This window comes from Sus scrofa, chromosome 4 (assembly GCF_054392235.1).
Source record: "Sus scrofa isolate SSC_HxYL_T2T_F1_AM1 chromosome 4, Sscrofa_HxYL_maternal_Yorkshire_Landrace_v2.0, whole genome shotgun sequence".
Lineage (NCBI taxonomy): Eukaryota > Metazoa > Chordata > Mammalia > Artiodactyla > Suidae > Sus > Sus scrofa.
In genome coordinates, this window is record NC_139386.1 from 130110889 (window position 1) to 130136182 (window position 25294).

At 41.0% G+C, this 25294-nt stretch overlaps 2 protein-coding genes across 13 annotated transcripts in view; one reads left to right on the forward strand and one right to left on the reverse strand.

Moving 5' to 3' along the window:
* GLMN (glomulin, FKBP associated protein) overlaps window positions 1-25294 on the forward strand; it is a 39326-nt gene that overhangs the window by 7830 nt on the left and 6202 nt on the right. For 2 of the 10 annotated variants that reach the window (XM_021090232.2, XM_021090233.2), the window contains exons 5-16: window positions 702-810; window positions 1933-2173; window positions 3639-3741; window positions 7159-7346; window positions 7898-7951; window positions 9537-9567; window positions 9669-9758; window positions 10935-10976; window positions 11081-11154; window positions 12316-12400; window positions 16370-16476; window positions 17205-17268. In XM_021090232.2, the coding sequence (XP_020945891.2) occupies window positions 702-810; window positions 1933-2173; window positions 3639-3741; window positions 7159-7346; window positions 7898-7951; window positions 9537-9567; window positions 9669-9758; window positions 10935-10976; window positions 11081-11154; window positions 12316-12400; window positions 16370-16476; window positions 17205-17268 (1188 nt within the window). Of the gene's footprint in view, window positions 1-701; window positions 811-1932; window positions 2174-3638; window positions 3742-7158; window positions 7347-7897; window positions 7952-9536; window positions 9568-9668; window positions 9759-10934; window positions 10977-11080; window positions 11155-12315; window positions 12401-15414; window positions 15636-16350; window positions 16477-17204; window positions 17269-25294 lie in introns of all 10 variants that reach the window. The other 8 variants (XR_014844784.1, XR_014844785.1, XR_014844786.1 and 5 more) reach the window with 8 other exon arrangements.
* The window catches only part of C4H1orf146 (chromosome 4 C1orf146 homolog), a 33001-nt gene continuing 26579 nt past the window's right edge, over window positions 18873-25294 (reverse strand). For 2 of the 3 annotated variants that reach the window (XR_014842845.1, XR_014842847.1), the window contains one exon: window positions 23952-24871. The gene's annotated coding sequence lies outside the window, so the exon portion shown is untranslated. Of the gene's footprint in view, window positions 18983-20093; window positions 20181-23951; window positions 24872-25294 lie in introns of those variants that run through there. The other variant, XR_014842846.1, reaches the window with a different exon arrangement.

Sequence of the window (25294 nt, forward strand, 5' to 3'; positions counted from 1 at the left end):
AGCTGTTATGTAGGTCACAGATGCGGCTCAAATCCTGACTGGCTGTGGCTGTGGCTGGCAGCTGATAAGCTCTGATTTGACCCCCTAGCCTGGGAACCTCTATAGGCCGTGGGTGCAGCCCTTAAAAAAAGAGAGAGAGAGAGACCCTACTTAAAGATTACTGTAAATAAACACACATACTTGGGAAGAAGGAACTCTGGATGCTAGTTACTTACTATGAGAACTTTTAAAACAACAAGGCAAGTGGGGTCATGAGATGAGACCAGTCAGAAGGCAGGGCAGAGTTTTGAGTTGGGGAAGAGCAGAGAGACTGCTGGCCTGAGTGCTGTGCAGCATGAGATCCAGCGGCGCTGGGAGCCCTGGGGAGCAGAGGCCGCCCGCAGAGCAGACAGGCCAAGCGCCAGGGAGAGCTCGGCTCTGGCGGCAGGCTCTCCCTCCCCGGGTTCCTCTAACTTTTCCTTTAGGCACGAATCCAGGTCTCTGGAATGTAGCTGTCCATTAGGAGACCCTTTAATTTCTCGCTTCCACAGAATCATAGGTTGTGTGTTTTGCTAGTATATTAAAAAAAAAAAAAATTTATGAGGTGCTTTATTGTTAAGCAAAAATGCTGTTTTCTCAGTATATGTCTTTTTAAAATAGTAATCATGTGGCTTTCAATACAACTTGCATTAAAACAGGTTCAATTGTAAATATTTTTATAGTTATGTAATCCAAAGGAATTATTGTTGGGTTTGCTTGAACTGATTGAGGAGCCCTCTGGAAAACAGATATCCCCAGTTATTCTTCTTTTACTTCGGCCGTTACAAACAGGTAATGCGTATGCTGATATCTGTTTCTTTTTGTTTTTAATCTGTGTAAGTGCCTTGACATTACTCCACGATGTTAACGCTATACTGAGTAAAGTTTATGGCTGATTATTGCCTTAACTAGTAATAGCAGTGCCACTTTGAATCCTGCGGTTCATAGAAGGATGGCAATACCTGGCCCTGAGTGGGTACCCGGGAACTATTTTGTGGAATGCTGTTTTTCATGTGCTGTGTTGTAACCTGTAGCTTTTTGCTTAACCTTCCTATCTGCGGCTTATCTTGAGAGTTTTTCCCGTAAGCATTTAAAGGATTGCCTCTGGGGTCTGCAGTCCTCCATCTGATAGTATTGTGGTGCTCCCGTATCTTGCTTGAGAGCAGTTTCGGGCGGGGCATTGCTCAGCCTCTGCGTTGGGAGGTTGAGGCTGGAAATAGCAAGGGTTCTAGGGAAAACTGAAACGAGTGTGAGAAGAACAGGTGCCATGGCTGAGTGTGGAAACAGTATCGGTAAGTAATGGACTTTGGCAACCAAGGCAGACAGTTTTTACTCATGGGAAGACACCCCCTTTTCATTTTAAGTGTGACTGGCAAGAGCTCTGTGCCACTTGAAATACTCAAAGTCTTTTACAAAGAAAACTCTTAATACCGCTGCCTTTCATTTTCACAGTGCTTTATAGTTTATAAGACACTCTTATAATGATCAAGAAATATGGAAAGAAGTGCTTCTGTTTTAAGTGTGTAACCTGGGGAATTCTCTGGTGGCCTAGCAGTTAAGCATTTGGCATGGTCACTGCTGTGGGTCAGGTTCGATCCCTGGCATGGGAACTTCTACATACCATGGGAGCAGCCTGAATAAATAAGTAAATAAATAACTTTAAAGAAAAGTTTGTAACCTGGTATAAACATACCTGAATAAAATTTCACAGCCCGAGTTGTAAAGTGCCATAATTCTATGTGCCACTAAGAATGGAAAAAAAACCTGCCTAAAGCTCTGACATGTTATCCTGATATCAGAGTTGTCAAAATATGGAGAAAAAAATGTGTGTTCTAATGGTGCCTTTATTGGCCTTCTTGCATGTTTAACCTGATGAGGCTGCCTTAAGTAATCACGACTTGGTCTCTTTTTTAGTGATCCAGAAACTTCGGCACAACAGGGCCTATTCGGTGGGATTGGCATTGTCTACCCTGTGGAGTCAGCTCTCCGTCCTCCCTGTCCCCTACACACAGGGGCAGATGCAGGCAGATGAGTACGGCCTTTGTCAGTGCTGCGAGGCCTTAGTGGAGTTCACTAAGCCTTTCGTGGAAGAAGTTACTGGTGATGAAGAAAACTCAGTGGAAAATGAAAAGTTAAAGGATGAATTGCTGAAATTGTAAGTGTATCTGTGAGAAGAGTTTATAATGGACTTAAGTAACTGGCAGTTGTTTTGTTTTATTTGCTGTGGAAATGGAAATCTACTTTCACGTTTTGAATTTTGGGAGAATATGGGGTTCAGTTGACATCATGTGAAGTGTTGATACTTAAGAAAAATGAAAACCAAAATCCATTTGTTTAATTTACTTATTTTCCTCTGTGGGTTGCCTTGGTTCATCATCGGCAGTGGAGGCAATAGATAGGTGTAGCCCAGCGAACCTGCTTTTCTGCGGAGATGATGTTTTCACTCTCCCTTTGAAAGCAGCCGAAGGTGCTCCAGACAGGTGAACTTCCAACTGCACACAAACACGGGAGCAGAGAGCCCAGCCCGTCACTCCGGGCGACGTAGATGACCTGCGTGCTGTTAGACAGGGTTCATGCACTTGACAAAGGGTTAGTCCATGCTTCGTGCTCGAAGTATAAAATAACCCCTGATTTTGAAGACTTGTTCTTAAAAGAAATACTGAAATACTTCAATAATTTTTATACTGATAATAACGTTGAAGTAATGTTTCCAGTATGTGGGTTAGAAAAGATAAATGTCTAAAATGAATTCTTTTGTCTCTTATTACTTTCTTTTTTTTTTTTTTTTTTCCATTTCTTGGGCCGCTCCTGCGGCATATGGAGGTTCCCAGGCTAGGGGTCCAATCGGAGCTGTAGCCACCGGCCTACACCAGAGCCACAGCAACTCAGGATCCGAGCCGCGCCTGCAACCTACACCACAGCTCACGGCAACGCCGGACCCTTAACCCACTGAGCAAGGGCAGGGACCGAACCCGCAACCTCATGGTTCCTAGTCGGATTCGTTAACCAGTGCGCCACGACGGGAAGTCCTTACTACTTTCTTAATGTAACTACCAAAAATTTTTAAATTATAAGTGGGCTTACATTCTATGTCTTGGACAGTGCTGGACTAGATTCTATTGAATTACGTGGACTGGTAACTATTTTTTAAATTTTGGAAACTAAAACTACTGTTAGCTTTCTATTTTGTCAGGTTAGGGTAAGAAAACATTTTTTTGCCATTTCTAAAACCCATTATTTCATGAAAGAAAAGCTATTTTAACTAAAGAAATAGGTAAGGCTTAATTACAGAATAAAGTTTGGTTTTCTAAATAAAACAAATACAACTTTATGAAAAAATCACTGTATTGTCCTGCTTTTTCCGTGAACTCATAAGGACTGCATATGCCTGCACTGGTCCGAAGGCAGCTGCTCAGGATGCACTGCTAACAGTCCAGACGTGGAAGTGACTCTCTCTGCACCGACTCTGGCAGGGGTTCTCAGGCTCTCCCCACTAGTAATAAAAAGGATCTTACATTTTTATAGGCCACTGGGTTGTTGGTGCTCATGTTATTTTTCATGTGAAAACTAGTTATGTTATGAGGTGCTGTGTTCCGATGTACCTATTTCTTAAATTGTAGTTGTTTCAAAAGCTTGAAATGCCCTTTGCTGACAGCGCAGTTCCTGGAGCCGCCTGAACAAGCTGATACTGACCCTCTAAGGTGTTTCGCAGCTGAAATAATAGTAAGTGCAACTGATTTAACATATGCGAAAAGATCTGCCACTAGCCAAGTGTTACCGGCTGTATGTGCGTCTGCTGCACACGGGCATGTGAACTGATACATTTATTAATAAAGCAGTCTGTGTATTTTGTAGAATATAAACAAAAAGATGAAGGATAAACGGCAATGATTTCACTCCCCAGATGGTCATATTAACACCTGTGTGCAGTCGCCTGCCTGTGTCTTGGGCTGTCACCCTCCTCAGAGCACTTCACTGGTGACGTTTCTGGTCCCCAAGTGGGTGGGTGTCCCTGGCACCAGACAGTTTTGCAGCACCAGCCAGGCGTCCTGCAGTTTGACTCAGTCCTAACGCTGACTGCGGGGAGATGGTATCAGATTCACCCTAAGGTCCCACGAGTCTGCTCCTTCCTTCAGACGCCAGTCCCTCGGGGTAGGTCCCCGCGTCACCCACAGCTTCTGTGTGACTCGGCTGTACATCAGCGGTTCCCACGACCTCCTCCCCTTGGGTTCAGTTATTTGCTGGAACAGCTGCCAGAGGAAGGAAGCCCTTACTTAGCTTTCGGGGTTTGTTAACGGCTGTGATCCAGGGTGCAGGTGAACAGCAGACAGAGAGCAGCAGAGGTCTGGGAGGGGCCCAAGAGCAAGAGCCCCTGTTTCCGTGGCTTGGAGCCCGGCGTGCTCCCAGCACGTGGCCGTGTCCGCCCCCCGGACGCTCTCTGGAGCCCAGACTCAGGGATTTTAGAGCGTCGTCCTCACTTAGGCCGAGAAGATAGAAACTCCACTCCCAGTCTCCACCCTCCAGAGCACTAGGAGATGAGGCTCAAAGTTCCGCGCTATCTCACAACATCTTCCAGAGTTTTTTCCTTTATAAGTTAATAATATACACATACATAATTTTTTAAAGGGTTCTCTCATATTTTACAATTGACCCTTGAACAGTGCACCGTGGGTAGGGGCACTGACTCTGCACAGTTGAAAAATGCATGTATACCTGACAGCAGGCCCTCTGTATCTGAAATTCGCTATGTGAAAGTTGAGGGGGGATAGGAGAAGGGGTTAGGAGAGGACATGCCAGAACTTTTGGGGAACTAGATTCTGAGGAGGAATGATGACTTGGTGACTGAAGGAAACAGATGCATAATTTCACGCGGTTACTGTGGATGGTCAGGATAGCGGTGAAGACAGAGCGGGAGGGGGTCGTCCCAGGGGCACAGAAGAGCCTGGAGCCTCTGCATTGTCGCCAGTGCTAGAGGACAGTAGAAGCCTCTGGCTACAGTATAAACATCACCTGATGCGACGTATGTACCCTACCCTGTTTTAAGAAGATGGCTGTGCAAGTTAGAAACAACTATAAAGGATTTTACCCTTGGGAGTGGTATAATCAAACTGATTTGAGTTCATCACTTTACAAATTTATTTTTATTTTTACTTTTTGGATGCACCTGCGACATGTGAAAGTTCCTGGGCTGGGGGTGGAATGCGCACCGCAGCAGCAACCCGAGCTGCTGCAGTGATGATGCCAGATCCTTAACCCCCTCTGCCACAAGGGAACTCCCTGAGTTCGTTACTTTAATGAAGGATGAATTGAAATAAGAAAGGAGTTAGGGAGCCCAGTGAAGTGTCTTTTGGGAGTTAAGTGAGAATGATGGGAGCCTGAGTATGGAAACAGTGGTGGAGATGAAGAGAGAGCAGATTTGAAAAGTTTATAAGTAGATAAAATTGGCATGTTTGGTTATGGATTGGATTTGGCAGAATAATGAAAACATTAAATTAGGAGCAAGGTTCTTTTTGCTTGGGTAACAGGGTAGGTGGAGGTGCCAGTAATTAAGATAGAGAATACAGAGCAAGGAGAAAGGGTTTTGTGCTTTTAAGAGATTTTTTTTTTATTGTGGAAGTTTAAAGATATTCATAAAAGTAAAGAGAGCAGCATAAGTACCCTCACGTGCCGCTCGCCCCACTTTAATAGTTACCAGCGTTTTTGCCAGTCTTGTTTTATCTAGCCTCCCTCCTTTTTTGCTGTAGTATTTTATAGCAAGTCCTAGACACAGCATTTTCTCTTTAAGTCTTTATGTATGCTTCTCCAGTTGGTGAGGATTTTTTAAAAAACATAACCATGATGCCATTATGACACCTGACAAGATTAACAGCTTTCTTTATATATATACCTAATACCCAGCGAGAACAGGTGTTTTAGGAGCAAATTTTGGATGAGGGTGTATGAAATCACCTAAAGTAACAGATCAACGTGAGACAAGAGAAGGGTTTGGCCCTGAACCGTGTAATGTACCAGCACTTACAGAGAGCCAAAGAGATGATAGAAATATCACAGAAACGTGGGTTGTAGTTTCCAGAAGAAAGAAAGGATTGCTACTGAGATCGTAGCAGAGAGAGTCTGTAAAGCAGAAGTTAAATAGTACCCACTGGTAAGTGGTAGAGCCAATACTCAGATTAATCCCACTGGATACTGGGGGTCACATGCTTCCTAGCGCCCTAAAATTGGGACTAGAGTACCAGGTGCAGGAGTGACTTTTTAAAAAAACAACATAAAGCTGTAGTCGGCTAACTCATGCAAGGATGCTTCTCTTTCTCTAAAGCGCAAGAGCCCATGTGCCCTGGGGTCTCGGCACTGTTTCCTCTGCCTCTCCTCCACTGGCCAGTACTCCTCCTGCCCACTCTGTCCAGGCAGACAGTGGTCAGTGGAGCACTGTTTCTGGAATATTCGTCATCTGAGTAGTCCGTCTGATGTCATTTCATGATCGTTATATGTCTCACATTTTTAGATTGTCCTTGAATATTGCTGAAGCATTTGAAAAACAGGGTCAAACACATAAGATGTATCATTTTGACCGTTTTCACCTGCATGCTTCGGTAGTGTTGAGCTCGTGCACGTCGTGCCATCATCACCGCTGTCCAGCTCCAGAACTACTTCATCTTCCCACCCCGTTCCTGCAGGTTGTTGGCAGAATTTATCTTGTTGAAGCTGTAGGATCGAGGTTCCCATTTTCTTGCTGGTCAGGGACCACTTTCAGTTCCTAGAAGCTGCTGGTGGTTCCTTGCCAGGCAGCCCTTTTCATAGGCTGCCTCCAAACTTGGCAAGCCCACTCTTTAAAGCCAGGGTCTGGATCCTCTTTAAAAACCTTCTTCCTAGTAAGTCAGGCCCATCCAGGATAGTCGTCCTTCTCAATTCAGATCAGCTGATTTGGGACTTTAATTGCATCTGTAAAAACTTCACTTTTGGTCGTAACACAATCTGAGCGATAACACAGTCTGATCATGGCTGGCATCTTGCTGTATTTGGTGAGAAGCAAGTCTCACAGGTCCCACCCACACTTGAGAGGAGGGGATTACACAGGATGTGAGTAAGGGGAGGGAGGTGGCACACGAGCGTGTCTGCTATAACTTTTCATCCATTTCACAGGGATTTTTATCAGCCATTGGATACCCTTTCCCCAAAGTGATTTTTAATCATGGAAGGAAAAAGAAGACTTGGGATTATCTTGAATTTGAGGAAGAAGAAGACAAACAATTATCAGACTCAATGGCTTCTCTGGCATACCTAGTATTTGTACAGGGCATCAGTATTGATCAGCTTCCGATGGTCTTAAGGTAGGAGATAGTGTTTATCCATGTATTCTGGTTTTTTGTTTTTTGGTTTTTTTTGTCTTTTGTCTTTTGAGGGCCGCACCCACAGCATATGGAGGTTCCCAGGCTAGGGGTTGAATCAGAGCTACAACTGCTGGCCTACACCACAGCCACGCAGGATCCAGCTGCATCTGTGACCTACACCGTAGCTCATGGCAATGCTGGATCCTTAACCCATTGGGCAAGTCCAGGGATCGAAACCGCAACCTCATGGTTACCAGTCGGATTCGTTTCCACTGCACCATGATGGGAACTCCCCCATGTATTCCAAAAGGAACAGCAGCAGATTCATTTATGTAATGCTTATATATGTGTATTAACATATGTTAGTACATGTTAAGTGCAGTATAAGCAAAGCCTAGTGTCCCATCGAGGAGGAATACAGTTCAAACCGTGACAGTGTTAATGTGTGGAATACTTCTAAAAGTGCATATACATGTGTGTCCTTGTGTGTGTGTGTGTGTGTGTGTGTGTGTGTATATATATATATATTTTTTTTTTTTTTTCTATTTTAGCCCATCATACCTTTTGCAGTTTAATATGGGGCACATTGAAGTCCTTTTACAAAGGTGAGATGATTCAGGGGGCCTCTCAGACCTGGGGTTAACAGTCCTTGTCAGGGCCAGGGGAAACTGCCTTCTCTTTGCCAGGCCCTGGTGAATTAACTGGTTATTTTATAAAACACTAAAGCCAGTCTTCGCCACAAAGGTAAAAGTGAACCAAGGAGGTTTTACACCAAAATCCTTCTTATTTTAGACCAAAGATTGTATCAAGATACTGTCTTAGAAGGAAATTCCCAGGCAGTGCTTTTCAGGTCTCTTGCGCTCATTTCAGACACGGGTCAATCCAGACCCCTCTCCCCACGCCGCCTCCCGCGGCTGAGGAGGGTGGCCAGGGACCGACACGCAGCCAGGGGTTCGCTTCCTGGACACAGTCTGGGAAGCGCGTCCGGAGGAGGGAGGCGGCGTAACTTCCCTTTTGTGACTTGGATGATTGGCAGTGATACCATTCAACAGCTTTTCTAGTTTGAGGCGCTCATAAGACGGCTTGCTCTTTTAAGAAAAATTGCAAAGTAACAGGAACGCATAGTTTTCCCAGACAGATGTTGAAGAATTTTGCAAAACTGTATATGCGTCGTCTCCTTTTCCTGTATGATGTTTAAATGATCTCTTGAGGTCAGTCAGCGCCTTTCAGTACTGTCCCCAGGAACACTGGGGACAGTGTATCAACCCCATCTCTTCCCAGGGGAAGGAGGACTTGTAACACGGCAAATGCCCAAACTTCCGCCTGCAAGGCAGGAATTTCCAAGGGTCTCCTGGCACAAGTAGTCATTAACTCTGTAAATGTACTGTGTTGTATGTGTCTTACTGAGTTTACATTTTCATTTAGTTTGCTATGTTCATAAAATGAGATTGTGTATTTATTTGAATCTTACTAAGTTCTGTAGTCTTCAGATTTCCAAACTATTTAGTCATTGGGCCAGAAAACACAACACTTTTTTTTTTTTTTATTTTCCCACTGTACAGCAAGGGGGTCAGGTTATCCTTACATGTATACATTGCAATTACAGTTTTTCCCCCACTCTTTCTTCTGTTGCAACATGAGTATCTAGACATAGTTCTCAATGCTATTCAGCAGGATCTCCTTGTAAATCTATTCTAAGTTACAACACTTTTACTTTCTCGTATGGTGTTAGAATAAGAACCTGCAGCCTGAGATAATTTTTTTTTTTTTGCCACAGATCTTAAATATTTAGTTACCAATGATTGTAAACCTTTTAAAAAAATTATCACAAATGGAAAGCATCAATTACATAAATATAAAAGCTGGAAAGATTTTACTGATTAATCAACTAGAATAGTAGTTTCGTATGAGGTAAAATTGATTTCTTAGCACTTGCTATTGAAGATCTACTGATCTGATATCAGGAAGTAAGCCCTGAGTGGGCTAATTTGGCCTAGATTTCAGTGTCAGTAGCCAAAGAAAAGAAAAAGGTGGATTAAGAATTTTGATTCAGTTTTTCAACAGAATTTCTCCTTAGTGCTCTGCATTTTTAAAGTATTTAAATTATAATTTTTGCTTTATTTTTCCTAAAACAATAATTCTGAAGCAGTGTAGCAAACCATGTTGATAAATTTCAATATTTTCTTCCAGAACAGAAGAGTCTGTTTTGTCCAAAGGACTGGTAAGATTTGCTTACACCTATTGTAATTTAAATAGTCATGTTAACAAATACAGCTATCGACTTCACCATATATGTATCTCTGCATCTATTTGGATCTGCAGGATCTGTTGGAGAACAGTTTATTGAGAACAGAGGACAGCAGTCTGCTCCACCAGTGCTTAGAAATCAAGAGTTTCCTTACTGTACCTCAGGCAAGTGAAACATGTATCCTGACCTTGAAAGAAGCCCTCTTCCTATTCTGAACCTAGGGCTTTTCAGACTGCTCTCCCGCTTTCTGCTCCATGTCCTTTGAAAACTCTGGTGCCAAGCTGTCCAGTAGAACTTTCTGTGATGGTAAAACCTCACTTATCTGGGCCTTACAGTTTGAAAGCCATGAGCCACACTGAACACTTGTAATGTGGCTAAGGAACTGGATTCTACATTTGATTTATCTTAATGTAAACTTAAATAGCTGTATGTGGCTGCTGTCTGCGAGAGTCGACAGCACAGCATCTGGGGAAAAATACAACTTTCTTCTTTAACACTTTGGTTCTGTAGGAACCTTGGAAAATGAAGCTCCTTTACCATAACTCAAATCCCCAGGACTCCATCAAGGCGTGTATAGCTCATTACTACAAAGATGTTTTGTTTTTCCCTCCTGTGATTTATTTTGCTTGTTTATTAGTGATACTGTTTGTTATCATAGATGTAGGTCCTTAGATGTCAATGTAGAAAATGGTTTCTCCACTATTTAGACAGAAAAATATAGCTTTTCTTATATATATATATATAATTTTTTTTTTTTTTGGGTCTTTTTGCCATTTCTCGGGCCGCTCCCGTGACATTTGGAGGTTCCCAGGCTAGAGGTCCAATCGGAGCTACGGCCGCCAGCCTATACCAGAGCCATAGCAATGCAGGATCCGAGCCGCATCTGCAACCTACACCACAGCTCACGGCAACGCCGGATCCTTAACCCACTGAGCAAGGGCAGGGATCGAACCCGCAACCTCATGGTTCCTAGTCGGATTCGTTAACCACTGCGCCACGACGGGAACTCCGCTTTTCTTATATATTAAGTCTGATTATTTTAAATTAATGGATTATATTTCTGCATGTTTGATTTCACTTTTTTGCCATTCTAGACATAAGTGAAAATTACTGTTTACTTCTGACAATACACTTTGTAGCATTCCTCTCAATATCACTTACAAAATGGATTGTACTTAGCTTCCTATAGACATAACAATGGAATAAATTTACTTCTGTTTTTAGGTCTGTTACTCTCTTTTCTCTAAATTTTTAGTGTTCATTGGCAATGGATAATATAGTTGTTTCCTGGCAGTCGATATAACCTAACATTTGAATTAAAATTTTGTTTTTATTTCCAGGGCTTAGTCAAAGTAATGACACTCTGCCCCATTGAGACATTGGTATGTAGACGTTTGCGGACTAAATAATAATGGGTTACACTGAGAAACTTCAAGAAATAATTTCATCTTTAGTTTATGTAACAATATTATTTATTCCATTGTAGAGGAAAAAGAGTTTAGCTTTGCTTCAGCTGTATATTAACAAGCTGGATTCACAAGGCAAATATACGTTATTTAGGTATGTATTGATTAATTGGTTGATTAAAAACCAAATTAATGCCATTAATTATTCTAGGTTATTTTATTTTGATATGTTTTACTCAGAAGCCATATATTATAATCAGTTCTCTTATCTGTGATGGGTAGAGAAAGGTTAATCAAAAATTATGGATGCATATATAAATTACATGAATAAGAGTATATGTTTCAATTCAATTAATTGAAACTCTCTAAAAGTCTTAAAAAATTAAACCAATATTGATGAGGCTCCTGGTAGAATTTACAGGTGTCAGTAATCTCCATTATTCACAGTTGAAATGAATGGCTCCGGAGTTAGAAGTTTCGACAGGCTGCTCAGTTTACCAGTAGAGCTTGTCGGTAGCGCTGTTTGAGGAGGAAGCCTGCGGCAACCCTCTTGAGTTAAAGATCGGCAGAGTCTCTGTGGGGACCATGAGTAAACAGCGTCTGGAGGGGCCCACAGTCTCCGCTGCAACTGCTCAATTTTGTGTTTGTAGTCGGGGGTGTGTTCCAGTCAAAAAAACAGGCAGCAGGCCGGGTTTGGCCTGCCGACCTCAGTTTGTGTCTACGTAGGTAATTAAAAATGGGTTAAGACCCACTGGGGCAGAGTTCAAGGGCTGTGTTCTTTGGGATTGGCTGATCCTAGCGTGCTTGATCCATCTTTTCTTCACTTTGAATTGATGGGATCAGAGTAGGTTTATGAAGGCCCCACTGATGCTTAGGTCTTATGCCAGCTTTCCTGTCTGTCCTACTTTCATTCCTACCAAAAACTCCCTCCTCTTGAACTAACAGATTGAGTTACCTTTCTTTGCAATTAAGTTAGTCTAACCAAACTAGTCTAACAGGGACTAATTTGGGGAATTTTATGCTGTTATACTAGTGACCATTCTTGTCATGTCAACTCATTGCAACTATATGCATAAAGAGATTCAGATTTGGTTTAATAGGAATTTCTTGTTGGAAAGACCCAGTTCAAATAGAATTTGCCAGTTAGTAAGGGCAATAACCTTAATAGGTGACTTTGTAATTGCTACTGGTCTTCACTGGTTTTTGTATTCCTTGAAATAACACATGGCCCATCTGAATTTGTAAAACTTTCATCATCATTTAAATATAATGCAATCCAGGATAATTTCAAATGTATTGTAATTTTGCTTTAAAGGTGCTTATTGAATACAAGTAATCACTCAGGTGTGGAAGCCTTTATTATTCAAAATATCAAAAATCAAATTGACATGTCGTTAAAGGTAAGAGCATAACTGAGATGTCAATTATCAGTTTATTTTATTACCTTTTTTTTTTTTTTTGTCTTTTTAGGGCCACACCCTCAGCATATGGAAGTTCCCAGACTAGGGGTCAATTTGGAGCTGTAGCTGCTGGCCTACACCACAGCCACAGCAACTCAGGATTCGAGCCACATCCGAGACTTACCCACACTCATGGCAACGCTGGATCCTTAACCCACTGAAGGAGGCCAGGGATTGAACCCACATCCTCGTGGTTCCTAGTCGGATTCGTTTCCGCTATGTCATGATGGGAACTCCCCAATTTATTTTATTTTGAAGAATGTCTTTATTCATTTCTGGGATACATTAAGATAGATTTTTGCCCTCAGGATTTTTTCTCTAATATTAGGGTACAAGCACACAGATATTTCGTGTTTGGTTCCAGACTAGAAGGATCAAGCAAAGGTCACAATAAAGCAAGTCACACATTTTTTGGTTTCCCAGTGCACATGAAAGCTAATTACACTATACTGTAACCTGTATACGTAGAGTGCAATAGCATTATGTCTAAAAAAACAATGTACATACCTGAATTTTAAAATATTTTCTTTTTTTTTTTTTTTGTCTTTTTGCTATTTCTCTGGGCCGCTCCCACGGCATATGGAGATTCCCAGGCTAGGGGTCCAATCGGAGCTGTAGCCACCGGCCTACACCAGAGCCACAGCAGTGTGGGATCCAAGCCACGTCTGCAACCTACACCACAGCTCACGGCAACGCCGGATCGTTAACCCACTGAGCAAGGGCAGGGACCGAACCTGCAACCTCATGGTTCCTAGTCGGATTCGTTAACCACTGTGCCACGACGGGAACTCCTCAAATATTTTATTTCTAAAAAATGCTAACCATCATCTGATCCTTCAGTGAGTTAGTCTTTTTGCCGGTGAAGGGTCCCCCCTCGATGTTGATGGCTCCTAACTGATCAAGGTGGTTATTGCTGAACGTTGGGGCGGCTGTGGCAGTTTCTTAAAACAAGTGTGAACTAAGACAACGATGAAATGTCCCGCACTGATTTCCCTGGGGCACGCAATGCTGTCTGACAGTATTTATCAACTAAGTTTCCATAATATTCTAAATTCTTTGCTGTCATTTCAGCAGTCTTAATAGCATCTTCCCTAGGACTGGATTCCATCTTTCTTTGCTCACCCATAAGAAGGAACTCATCTGTTCAGATTTTATCATGAGGTTACAGCAGTTTAGTCACATCTTCAGACTCCACGTGTAATTGTACTTCTCTTGTGATTTCCACATTTGTAGTTACCTCCTCCACTGAAGCATTGAACCCCTCAAAGTCATCCTTGAGGGTTCGAATCAACTTCTGCCAAACTCCTGTGAATGTTGATATTTTCACCTTTTCCCATAAATCATGAATTTTTTAAAAAAATTTTTATCCCTTGCACTCAGGGCATGCAGAGGTTCCTTGGTCAGGGATCAAACCCAAGCCACAGCAATGACAACACTGGATCCTTAACCCACTGAGCCACCAGGGAACTCCATGAATTTTTTTTTTTTTCCTTTTTTTGGCCACTCTATGGTACATGGAGTTCCTAGGCCAGGGATCAGATCTGCGCACCAGTTGCGACTTATGCTGCAGCTGCAGCAACACCAGATCCTTTAATCCTTTAACCCAATATGCTGAACCCGGGATCAAACCTACGTCCTGGCACTGAAGAGACACCACCAATCCCTTTGCATCTAGTGGGAACTTCTTACTGCATCTAGAACGGTGAATCTTGGAGTCCCTGGTGGCGTAGTGGTTAAGGATTTGGCATTGTCACTGCTGTGGCTCAGGTTTGATCCTTGGCATGCCATGGGTGCAGTCAAAAAAAACACAGAAAGAATGGTTCATCTTTTCTAGTGAAAGTTTTCAGTTTACTCTGCCCACATCCATCAGAAGAATCTCTCTGTGGCAGCTATAACCTTATCCAGTGTTTTTCTCAAAGACCAAGACTGAAAAGCTGAAACTATCCCTTGTTCCACGGGCTAGAGTGGATGCTGTGGGAGGCGGCACGAGGACAGCAGGAACCTTGTCGCACGTCTCCCTCAGGGCTCTCGGGACGAGGCGCATCGTCAACGAGCGTGAATATTTTCAAAGGAATCTTTTTCTGAGCAGAAGGTCTCAAGAGTAGGGAGAAAGTGTTCAGTCCGCCACGTCATAGAGAGATGTGTTCTCATCAAGATTTTGTTGTTCCATTGATACAGCACTGGCTGGTAGATGTGGCAGAATTCTTAAGGGCCCTCGGATCTTCTGAACAGTAAATGGGCTTTGGCGTCAACTCCAAGCCACCAGCTCTCTCACTCTAACAGGAGAGTCAGCCTGTCCTTTGAAGCCAGGCCGTTTCTTCCTCTAGATGCGCAGGTCCTACAGGGCATCTTCTTTCCGCACGAGGCTCTTTCCCTCTGCGTTGAAGATGTGTTGTTTAGTGTATCCACCTCCATTCATGACCTCCGCTAGATCTTCTGATTGATTCACTGCAGCTTCTGCCTCAGCACCAGCTGCTTTACTCTTACGTTCTGGAGATGGCTGCTTTCCTCAAGCCTCAGGAGCAACCCCTGCTAGCTTCGAACTTCTACAGCTTCTTCGCTTTTCTCGGGCTTCATGGAATTGAGGAGAGCTGGGACCTTGCTCTGGATTATGTTTTGGCTTCAGAGAATGTGTGGCTGGTTTGATCCTCCATCCAGACCACTGCAACTTTCTCCCTGCCAGCAATAAGGCGGTTGCACTTCCTTATCATTCCTGTGTTCACTGGAGTAGCACTTTTAATTTCCTTTAAGAATGTTTCTTTTGTATTCACAACTGGGCTTAACGGTCTCGCTTAAGTGGCCTAGCTCAGCCTTTGACAGGGCTTGGTCACGAAGCTTAATTATGTCTAGCTTTTGATTTAAAATGGGAGATGTATGACTCTTCCCTACACTTGAATATTTAGAAACCACTGTAGGGTTACTAATTTGCCTAATCTCAGTATTTTGTGTCTCAGGGAATAGAGAGGCTCAAGGAGAGGGAGAGCGATGGGAGAACAGCCAGGCCCTGGAGCAGTCAGAACACGCCCAGTGCTTTTCACTTAAGTTCACCGTCTTATATGGCATGGTGCCCCAAAACAGCAAAGATCACACAGACCACAGATCATCGTAACGAAGAGATAATAATGAAAGTTCCATATTTGGGGGGCATTACCAAAATATGACGCAGAGACATGAAGTAAGCAAATGCTGTTGGAAAAATAGTGCTGGTAGACTTGCTTTAAGCAGGGTTGCCACAAACCTTCAATGTATAAAAAATGCATTATCTGGGAAATGCAACAACGTGAAGTAAAATCAAGTATGCTGGTATATTTTTTCATTTCTACTTTTTTTAGAAACCTGAAGTTAGAAATTTGTTGACTATAGATTTAAGTTATATTAACTCCTGGAGTTCCCACTGTGGCACAGTGGGTTAAGAATCCAGCTGCATCTCTCAGGTCACTTTGGAGGCATAGGTTCAGTCCCCGTCCCGACACAGGGTTAGAGGACCTGGTGTTGCCGCATCTGGGGCATAGGTCACGGCTGTGGCTCGGATTCAGTCCCTGGCCTAGGAACTTCCACGTGCCAGGCCGTAAGGATAAGTAAATACTAATGTACTAATTCTCGGAGCTGATGCTGTGGCCTCCTTTTGTTCTGCTGTGCACTTCTGAAGTACTAATGGAAGCTGAAGTCTGTGAATACTGAGGAATTCCGGGTAGAGAACCAAGAGAAGTGCTGTCAGTGCTCTCAAACCAGCAGGACTTGTTCTGGGCGTCTGGAAATAGTGAATGAAAGGAAAGACTAGAAATTAAAGTTAAAAAATGTATTTTGAATGTGTAATAGTTTATTTTGTAGTATCAAGGTGTAGGAAGAACACATGACTGTATCAGCCTCTTACTGAAAGCCTTTCCCAGTTTTTCTTCTGCTTTTCAGGGAACACCTAACAAATGGTTTACAGGCCCACAGCTGGTCTCCCTTCTCCATCTGGTACTCTTTCTCCCAGAGGGCGCTGAGACAGACCTCCTGCAAAACTCAGACAGGTGAGGGATCACTACACGTGGTAAATGCAGAGTAAAATGTAACACCCCTGCTTTGGGAACCTAAACTAAACCAAAGTGTATTGTCCTGCAACTTTATAATCAATAGTTACTTCATAAAATTACATAAGGATTTTCATATTTAAGTAGTTAGATATTATGTGAAAACAAAATCAAAAACCTTTTTCCCGAAGAATGACTAACAGGATGATCTTGTACCTCTGACGATTTTGTACCTCAAAGCTCATAAAGATTTGAGACTATAGCACAGGTGCATAACGTTAAAAAATTCATGTATGTAACTTACAAAGGGCTTATATGTATGGGCTTTATTGTTTTGTTTTCCAGCACTTAAATCACTTTTCCTCAGATAGAACACATAATTCTGCCTTCAGTATACTAGAATGGATGTTTAGAAGTGGTGGTAAGCACTTATAAAGGGAATCTTAAAACTCTGGGAGCAAAAGATGGTAGTCTCAGATATTAAAGATAACAGGTCTCCCATGGGGGGAAAAAGAATAGTAACTTTCACAGTTGTATTTTTGTGAACTTGAAGAATAAGAGTGACATGATAGAGGGAGAAAGTATGTGATAAGATATGTTAAAAAGTTTCTAATGGCAAATATAACTGTAAAAATACACCCAAGGTTTTAACTTAGCGTTACTCACTGAAGTTGTTGATTATATAAAACTGTGCTGTAAGTAACAAGTTATATATTTTTCATTAACAGGATAATGGCCTCATTAAATTTATTGAGATATCTGGTTATCAAAGATAATGAAAATGACAATCAAGTAAGTGAATTTTTTGAAAAAGCAAATGTATTATTCAAAATGCATAAGGAGTGTTTTGTATTTTCTTATCAATACCTGCTTTAGCCAATACTAGTATTTTAACCAGCTACAAAGCTGCCAGAAGTGCCAACAATTATTATTTACACCTACCTAATTTCAAGGCGCCCTTACCATGCCACAACCAGCTCACTTTCTTTTTCCTGTTGTACCTCTGCTCTCTGGCTGTAGGCATTGCTTAGCCCTATTGCACAGTAAGCTGGAGCTCCTAAGTGAGCCACCTTTTGGAACTCAACATATATTTGGGTATCCTGTTTACTTACCCCACCCTGCTCATGATTTACATCTGAGCCATATAAAATCAACCGATAATTTGATATCCCCTCATCAGACATGACAAATTGAAGCATTTTTAGCGCTAAAGCAATCTGTTAACAGCACCTTTTGAATAATGGGTAGGAAGTTGAACTTTTTAAAAATAGTGCATCATTAGAGGTATTCAATAAATAGAAAACCATTTGAGGGAGATTTGTCATACAAGAAAAGTTCACTTCCTTTTTTTTTCTCTCTACCTACTGTAATAGTTGCTTTACTAACTGTAACTACCTGAATCATGTGTGGTTAAATTTTCTAAAGTAATAAAAGAAATGAAAGTAATTGGAATGCCAAAGAGCCTTTAAAAAAAATTTAAGTCATCATTTGGGATGAAAAGTTTATGGGAAAAGTAGCAGTTCCCTTCCCTCTTGACCAAATCTATTAGATTGAGTGAGTTGACCTTCTGTTCATCCCTCTTCAGCCAGAAATATTTGCTGTCATTGACTATGTATTCTGCTTTTTTTCCCTGACATTTTATAGTGAACATTTGCAAACACAGAACCAAGTTGAAGGAATTCTGCAATGATCATGGATTTACTACCATTAACATTCTGCCATTAGCATTTTATTCTGCTTTTATCATGTTTCCTTCTCTCCATCCATCACTCCCTTATTTTTTGATGCATTTCAAGGTAAAGTGCAAACCTCAGCATACTTGCCCATAAATCTTTCAGTGTGTATTTCATTTAAGAAGTTAGAGAGCTCATTGAGTTAAATATTTGCCCATAGTTTTGTTAAAGGTTACATAAAATGTACAAATTGTATATGCACTGAATTTTAACACATGCTGAGATCTGTTATCCAAATCCTTATCAAATATAGAACATTGCTATCATCACAAAAATTCCCTCTTTTCCTTCCCAATTAATTCTGACTTCATCATTCTCACCCATCCCTAGCCTCTGGCCAAGGGCAGCCTCTCCTCTGGCCAGGTGCTATCGTTTCTTCTCCACGTACTCTTAGTGTTTATTAAAGGGTATTTACTCTTTAGCTTTCATTTTTCATAGATAATGTAGTCACAGGAACAAGGGCATATACCTAGTAATAGCTATGACCCCAGGTGGTGACCAGAACCTTTGAATCACAAATACAGTCCTGACTCCTTTCTAAAGGAATTTGTGATAAAAAGACAAAACACGTAAATTCAGCAGCAGTGGAAGCCCTGAGACTTCAGGAAGGAATCCTTAGAGTACGGTATGAGTTTTCTACTTTCATCAGGAAGGCGGCCATACCTGGAGATGATCAGATTTGCTTGACAGGAAGAAAAAGAATCTTCTTAGGAGTGATAGATTTATTAGGTATGAAACACACTGTACTGTAGGGGCAGCACATGGGCCTCTGCCTGGAAAGGGAACACAGAGCAGTTTTAGCATTTTCACTGCAATATTTACTGTGAGATCCACAATTAATACCTCACATTTATTTGGATTGAGCATTATATGGAGAAGAAAGAATATAACCAGATTTTAAGGTTGCATTCTTCTTAATATTTTTTTTTTCCTTTTTAGGGCTGCACCTATAGCATATGGTGGTTCCCAGGCTAGGGGTCGAATCGGAGCTACAGCTGCCGGCCCACACCACAGCAACTTGGGATCCGAGCCACATCTGCGACCTACACCACAGCTCATGACAACGCCAGATCCTTAACCCACTGAGCGAGGCCAGGGATTGAACCTGCATCCTCATGGATTCTAGCTGGATTCATTTCCGCTGTGCCACAAAGGGAATTCCACATTCTTATAAAAAAAAAATTTTTTTTTTTCCTTAGGGGTCAAATATTCAATAGTGTTTTCATGCTAGTTACTGTAAAAATTATTATACCAGGAGTTCCCATTGTGGCTCAGCGGGTTATGTACCCGACTAGTATCCATGAGGATGTGGGTTTGACCCCTGGCCTTGTTCAGTGGGTTAAAGGATCTGGCATTGCTGTGGCTGTGGTGTAGGCCAGCAGCTGCAGCTCCAGTTCCACCCCTAGTGCAGGAACTTCCATGTGCCGCTGGTGCAGCCCTAAAAAAATCAGTCCAAGATGGGAACCTAGCATCTTTGAGGCACCCTGTTCACCATGGAAGCATTTCTTCAACGTGCAGTTGCAATAGGTCATGTGTATGAATGAGAGGCAAATCTGTGCTGTGGTTGATCAAAAAATGACAGCTTTTGAGTTTTTAGAAATTTTAAGGAGAAACAAAATGATGCTCTAGTGATGCTGAATTATGGGTGGTTTTATTCAGAAGGACTCTTACCAGTACCTGTTTTTGACCACGTTAAGTGTGCTGACCTGGTAACTAGTCATAGGAAAAGCTGAAAAGCAGTCAGAGGTGTGTACAGAAAAACTTAGAAAAGACAGAGTCATTAAAAGACAAAAAAGTAATTCATAATTGAAGAAATTCTCTTCCTATTTTGGACTCCTGTCAGCCGACTTGTTCTTTTCTTTTCATAACCATTCTCCTCCTCACCTCAGTCGGTCTTGTCTGTCTCTGCATAAGCCGAAGGCACCGACTCCCACACTTGGGTTTCACGTGACTTCTTGACCCGCCATTCCTCTGTACTGGCAAAACCAAGTTTTAGACCTGGTGTTCTCTACTTTTCTGTAGATGATTTTAGTAAGTGTTAGTTGTTGAATTATAATCTATTCTAATATTCAGCCTGTAATAATTGTCTCTCTCACCTTTACTGTCCACCTGCCTACCAGTTATTTTCCTGAATAATTTGTAATATGTAAAATGAAAGCAGGCTCAAGGGAAACAATGTAAGATTATAAAGGCCACAAGTATTTAAATTATGGTATGTAGGCATATATGTTTTAAGAAAAAAATACCTGGCATTTATACACATATACATGCTTCTATATAATCCACATTTTAGGTTCTCATTTAAAATTTTTTTTCATTTACAATGATTTTTACTTTTTCCATTACAGCTGGGTTTACAGTGTTGTCAACTTTCTACTGTACAGCAGGGTGACCCAGTTACACATACAGGAATACATCCTTTTTTCTCACACTATCATGCTCCATCGTAAGTGACTAGAGGAGTTCCCATTGTGGTGCAGGGGAAATGAATCCAACTAGGAACCATGAGGTGGCGGGTTCGATCCCTGGCCTCACTCAGTGGGTTAAGGATCCAGCGTTGCCGTGAGCTGTGGTATAGACTTGGCTCAGATCTGGTGTTGCTATGGCATAGACCAGCAGCTACAGCTCCGCTCCCATTCGACCCCTACCCTGGGAACCTCCATATGCCTTGGGTGTGGCCCTAAAAAGACAAAAAAAAAAAAAAAAAAAAAAGTGACTAGACATAGTTCCCAGTGCTATACAGCAGGATCTCATCGCTTATCCATTCCAAAGGCAATAGTTTGCATCCATTAACCCCAAACTCCCAGTCCATCCCCCTCCCTCCCCCTCCCCTGTGGCAACCACAAGCCTGTTCTCCAAATCCATGCCTTGCTTTTCTGTGGAAAGGTTCATTTGTGCCGTGTATTAGATTCCAGATATAAGTGAAATCATATGGTATTTGTCTTTCTGACTTCACTTAGTATGAGAGTCTCTAGTTCCATCCATGTTGCTGCAAATGGCATTATTTTTGTTCTTGTTTATGACTGAGTAGTATCCCATCGTGTACATATCACATCTTCTTATTCCATTCATCTGTCAATGGACATTTTAGGTTGTTTCCATGTCTTGGTTATTGTGAATAGTGCTGCAATGAACATGTGGGTGCATGTGTCTTTTTCAAGGAAAGTTTTGTCTGGATATATGTCCAAGAGTGGGATTGCTGGGTCATATAGTAGTTCTGTATTTAATTTTCTGAGGAAAATCTCCGTACTGTTCTCCATAGTGGTTGTACCAATTTACATTCCCATCAACAGTGCAGAAGGGTTCCCTTTTCTCCACACCCTCTCCCAGCATTTGTTATTTGTGGACTTATTAATGACGGCCATTCTTACTGGTGTGAGGTGGTACCTCATGGTAGTTTTGATTTGCATTTCTCTAATAATCAGGGATGTTGAGCATTTTCTCATGTGCTTGTTGGCCATCTGTACATCTTCAGGCAATATTACAAAGCCACAGTAATCAAGATGCTGTGGTACTGGTACCAAAACAGACATATAGACCAATGGAACAGAACAGAGAACCCAGAAATAAACCCAGACACCTATGGTCAATTAATCTTTGACAAAGGAGGCAAGGATATAAAATGGGAAAAAGACAGTCTCTTTAGCGAATGGTGCTGGGAAAACTAGACAACTGCATGTAAGTCAATGAAACTAGAACACACCCTCACACTATGCATACAAATAAACTCAAAATGCTTAAAGACTTAAATATATGACATGACACCATCAAACTCCTGGAAGAGAACACAGACACAACATTCTTACAAACATCAACCTTACAAACATTTTCTTAGGTCAGTCTCCTAAAGCAGCAGAAATAAAAGCAAAAATAAACCAATGGGACCTAATCAAACTGACAAGCTTTTGCACAGCAAAGGAAACCATACAAAAAAGAAAAAGACAATTTACAGAATGGGAGAAAATAATTCAGGCAATGCAACCGACAAGGGCTTAAGCTCTAAAATATACGAACAACTTACACAGTACAACAACAAAAAAGCCATCAACTCAATTGAAAAATGGGCAAAAGACCTGAATAGACATTTCTCCAGAGAAGATATACAGATGGCTAAATTATTTTTCTCCACAATTAAAATATATCCCTTGTGTGTTATTTGCAGAGCCAAATGACTTCAGTTTATACACCTTAATATTACAAGTGATAAGACATATTACAATATTACTTGATAAATAAAAAGTGATACACAAATTAGGAGACGGGGAAACCACAGCTTACGCATTTCCTTCTTTCGATTTCTTCATTGTTACGGCTGACTGTGTCCTCGCTTGCAAGGTCCCTGTCTGTTCTGGCGGCCAGTTTCACGGAGCTGTGAAACTGCCTAGTCTCCCTTCTGTGAGAGAGGCTGCAGTGCAGTTTCAATTGTCTATGTAGTAAAGCTCCAGAACTGAGAAGGTTTTAGAACTACTCCACCAGTGAATCATTTGTAAACATTTCAAATTTTTATCCTTAAAACAATTTTTTAAACTCTTGTTACTTTTTCTGGATATTGAAGATAAACAAAATGTTAAGGTGATTTCCTTTGTAGTGTTTTTTTTTTTAAAGATCTAGTACTTTAAAAGAGAAAATTTTGTTTCTACAGCTTCTTCACTCCTATGAGCTTATAAAAATATTACTGTGTTCATCACATGAAAAACTTGTAGGATTATGCTAACAGAATATGCAACAAATTTTCTTTAGCTTAATTTTGGACATTGTTGTTTTGGACATTATTGTAAGTTTTAGATTATGGGCATATATCAAATTATTGCCATTAAAAACTAAAGATTGAATAAAGACCTAGATTTGCACTGTCCAATACAGAAGACAGTAGCCACACATTTAAATATTATTTAAATATTTAAAATGTTACATTAATTTTTAAACTTTTGAATTAAAAATTCACTTCCTCCTTGCATTGAACAGGGCCATTCTGGGTCATCGTTTCTCAGCACATGGCCCCAATCACCACCTGGCTTTTTACAGAATTCAAATTGTAAAAGGTCCTGACACATACTCGTATAGATTGATTTTTAAAATGCATGAAGATACAGTGTGTTAATTAAAAAGGAAGTATAAAAACAGCACCGATTAAAACAGGAAGAAAATTATAAGAAAACGTACCGGTAGGAGTTCCCATTGTAGTGCAGCGGAAACAAATCCGACTAGCATCTGAGGACGCGGATTCAATCCCTGGCCTCACTCAGTGGCTTGGGGATATGGTGTTGCCCTGAGCTGTGGTGTAGGTTGCAGACATGGGTCGGATTCCATGTTGCGTGGCTGTGGTGCAGGCTGGCAGCTATGGCTCCGATTCGGCCCCTAGCCTGGGAACTTCCATATGCCGAGGGTACGGCCCTTAAAAGCAAAAAAAAAGAAAAAAGAAAGAAAATGTGCCAGTAAATATGGAAACTTTGGTGAAATTTGTTATATAGTATAACCAACCAAAACTGCCACAGTCTACTAAAAGAAATCACAAAAGCAGGTGATTTTTTGCCATAACTTAAAGAGATACTCAAATATATAAAATGTTCCAAAAAATTAAAAAAAAAAAAGTTGCGACTAATGTTACATGTCTATTTAGTAAAATATCACCTCAGTACCAAAACAGGCTAGAATAGCCTGCTAAAGTAAAGGCTAATATCATTTATGTACATATATGCTAATATTACCAAGCCAGATCTAGCAGAAGAAGATGTAAAAAACTTTTTTAAGTCATAGGACTGTTAGGTTTATTCCAGTAAAGCAAGGTAATGTAACACATAGATTAAAGTAGAGAAATACTTCATCATATCCACAGTTACAGGAAAAAAGCATTTGATAACAGTCAGTAATCATGATAAAAATTCTTAATCAACCAGAAAATATTTTTATTGTAATTGCCACAAAAAATGAGGTACTTAGGAAAACATGTATAAATATGTATAAAACTATGAAAAATAGCTCTTTATAGAAAGACCTTAGAAAAACGTTAAGTAGAGACTTGAATACATTACGTGGATAGAAAGACTTGTTATCTTAAAGTTGTCAGTACTTCTGAAGTTAATCTAAAAATTCAGTACAATTCAAATCAAACACACATTAGTTTTTTTTAATGGAGTTTAATGGTTGATTATAAGTTTCAAATGGAGCAGCAGAATTGAAAATAGCCACAACAGCTGTGTGGACCAAGGTGCCTGGATAGGAACTTGCCTTGCCAGGTATCATAATTTATAGTAGTGTTGCTACGTGGATGGACTGACTGGTAGAATACAATAGAGAGCCTAAAAAAAGAAAATACACACACACACACACACACACACACACACACTGAGATACAGAGATATGGGAAAATATATGTGTGATTATATGTATGTTAATGGTAGCTTGTATTTTTAAGAGCCATATTGCCAAGCTGTGCTTTAAGCATAGATTAACTCATTCAATCCTCCTACAAGCTAAGTATTACTTTTTCCTTCATTGTACCCATGAGGAAACTGAGGCATAGTGAGGGTTAGCATAGCTTGCTCAAAACCACATAGTGAGTGGAGGAAGCAGGTTTTGAACTTGGGCTGTCTCCAGAGCTCACATTCTTGATTACACCATTGCACTGTGCTTCCTGTCCGAAGTGGAGATGCCATTACAGCCTGGACAGGAAGAATGGGACTGTTCAGTAAATGATGCTGGGCTGGCTGTCATACGTATGGGGGCAGAGACATTGGATGCCTCTCACACCTATTACCCAAAATTCCAAACAAATTAAAGGCTTACAATTGAAGAGAGACTTAGATATTTTTAGAACACATTATAAGAGAGTATCTGTGTGACTTAAGGGGAGAGAAGGGTTTCTTAAGAAAAAGCACTCACTAACCACCAAAGAATAGACTGATAAATCTAGTAACATTAAAACCTAACTCAAGAAAAGAAAATGTGTACTAACTGAAAAAGCCACCAGGAAAGAGAAAAAAAAAATCTTACTTCTTTTATCCAGTAGTTAGTATAAAAAATAACTACAAAGCAAGAAGACCACAAATCAGCAAAATAGGTAAAGGATACAGATACTGTAGGGC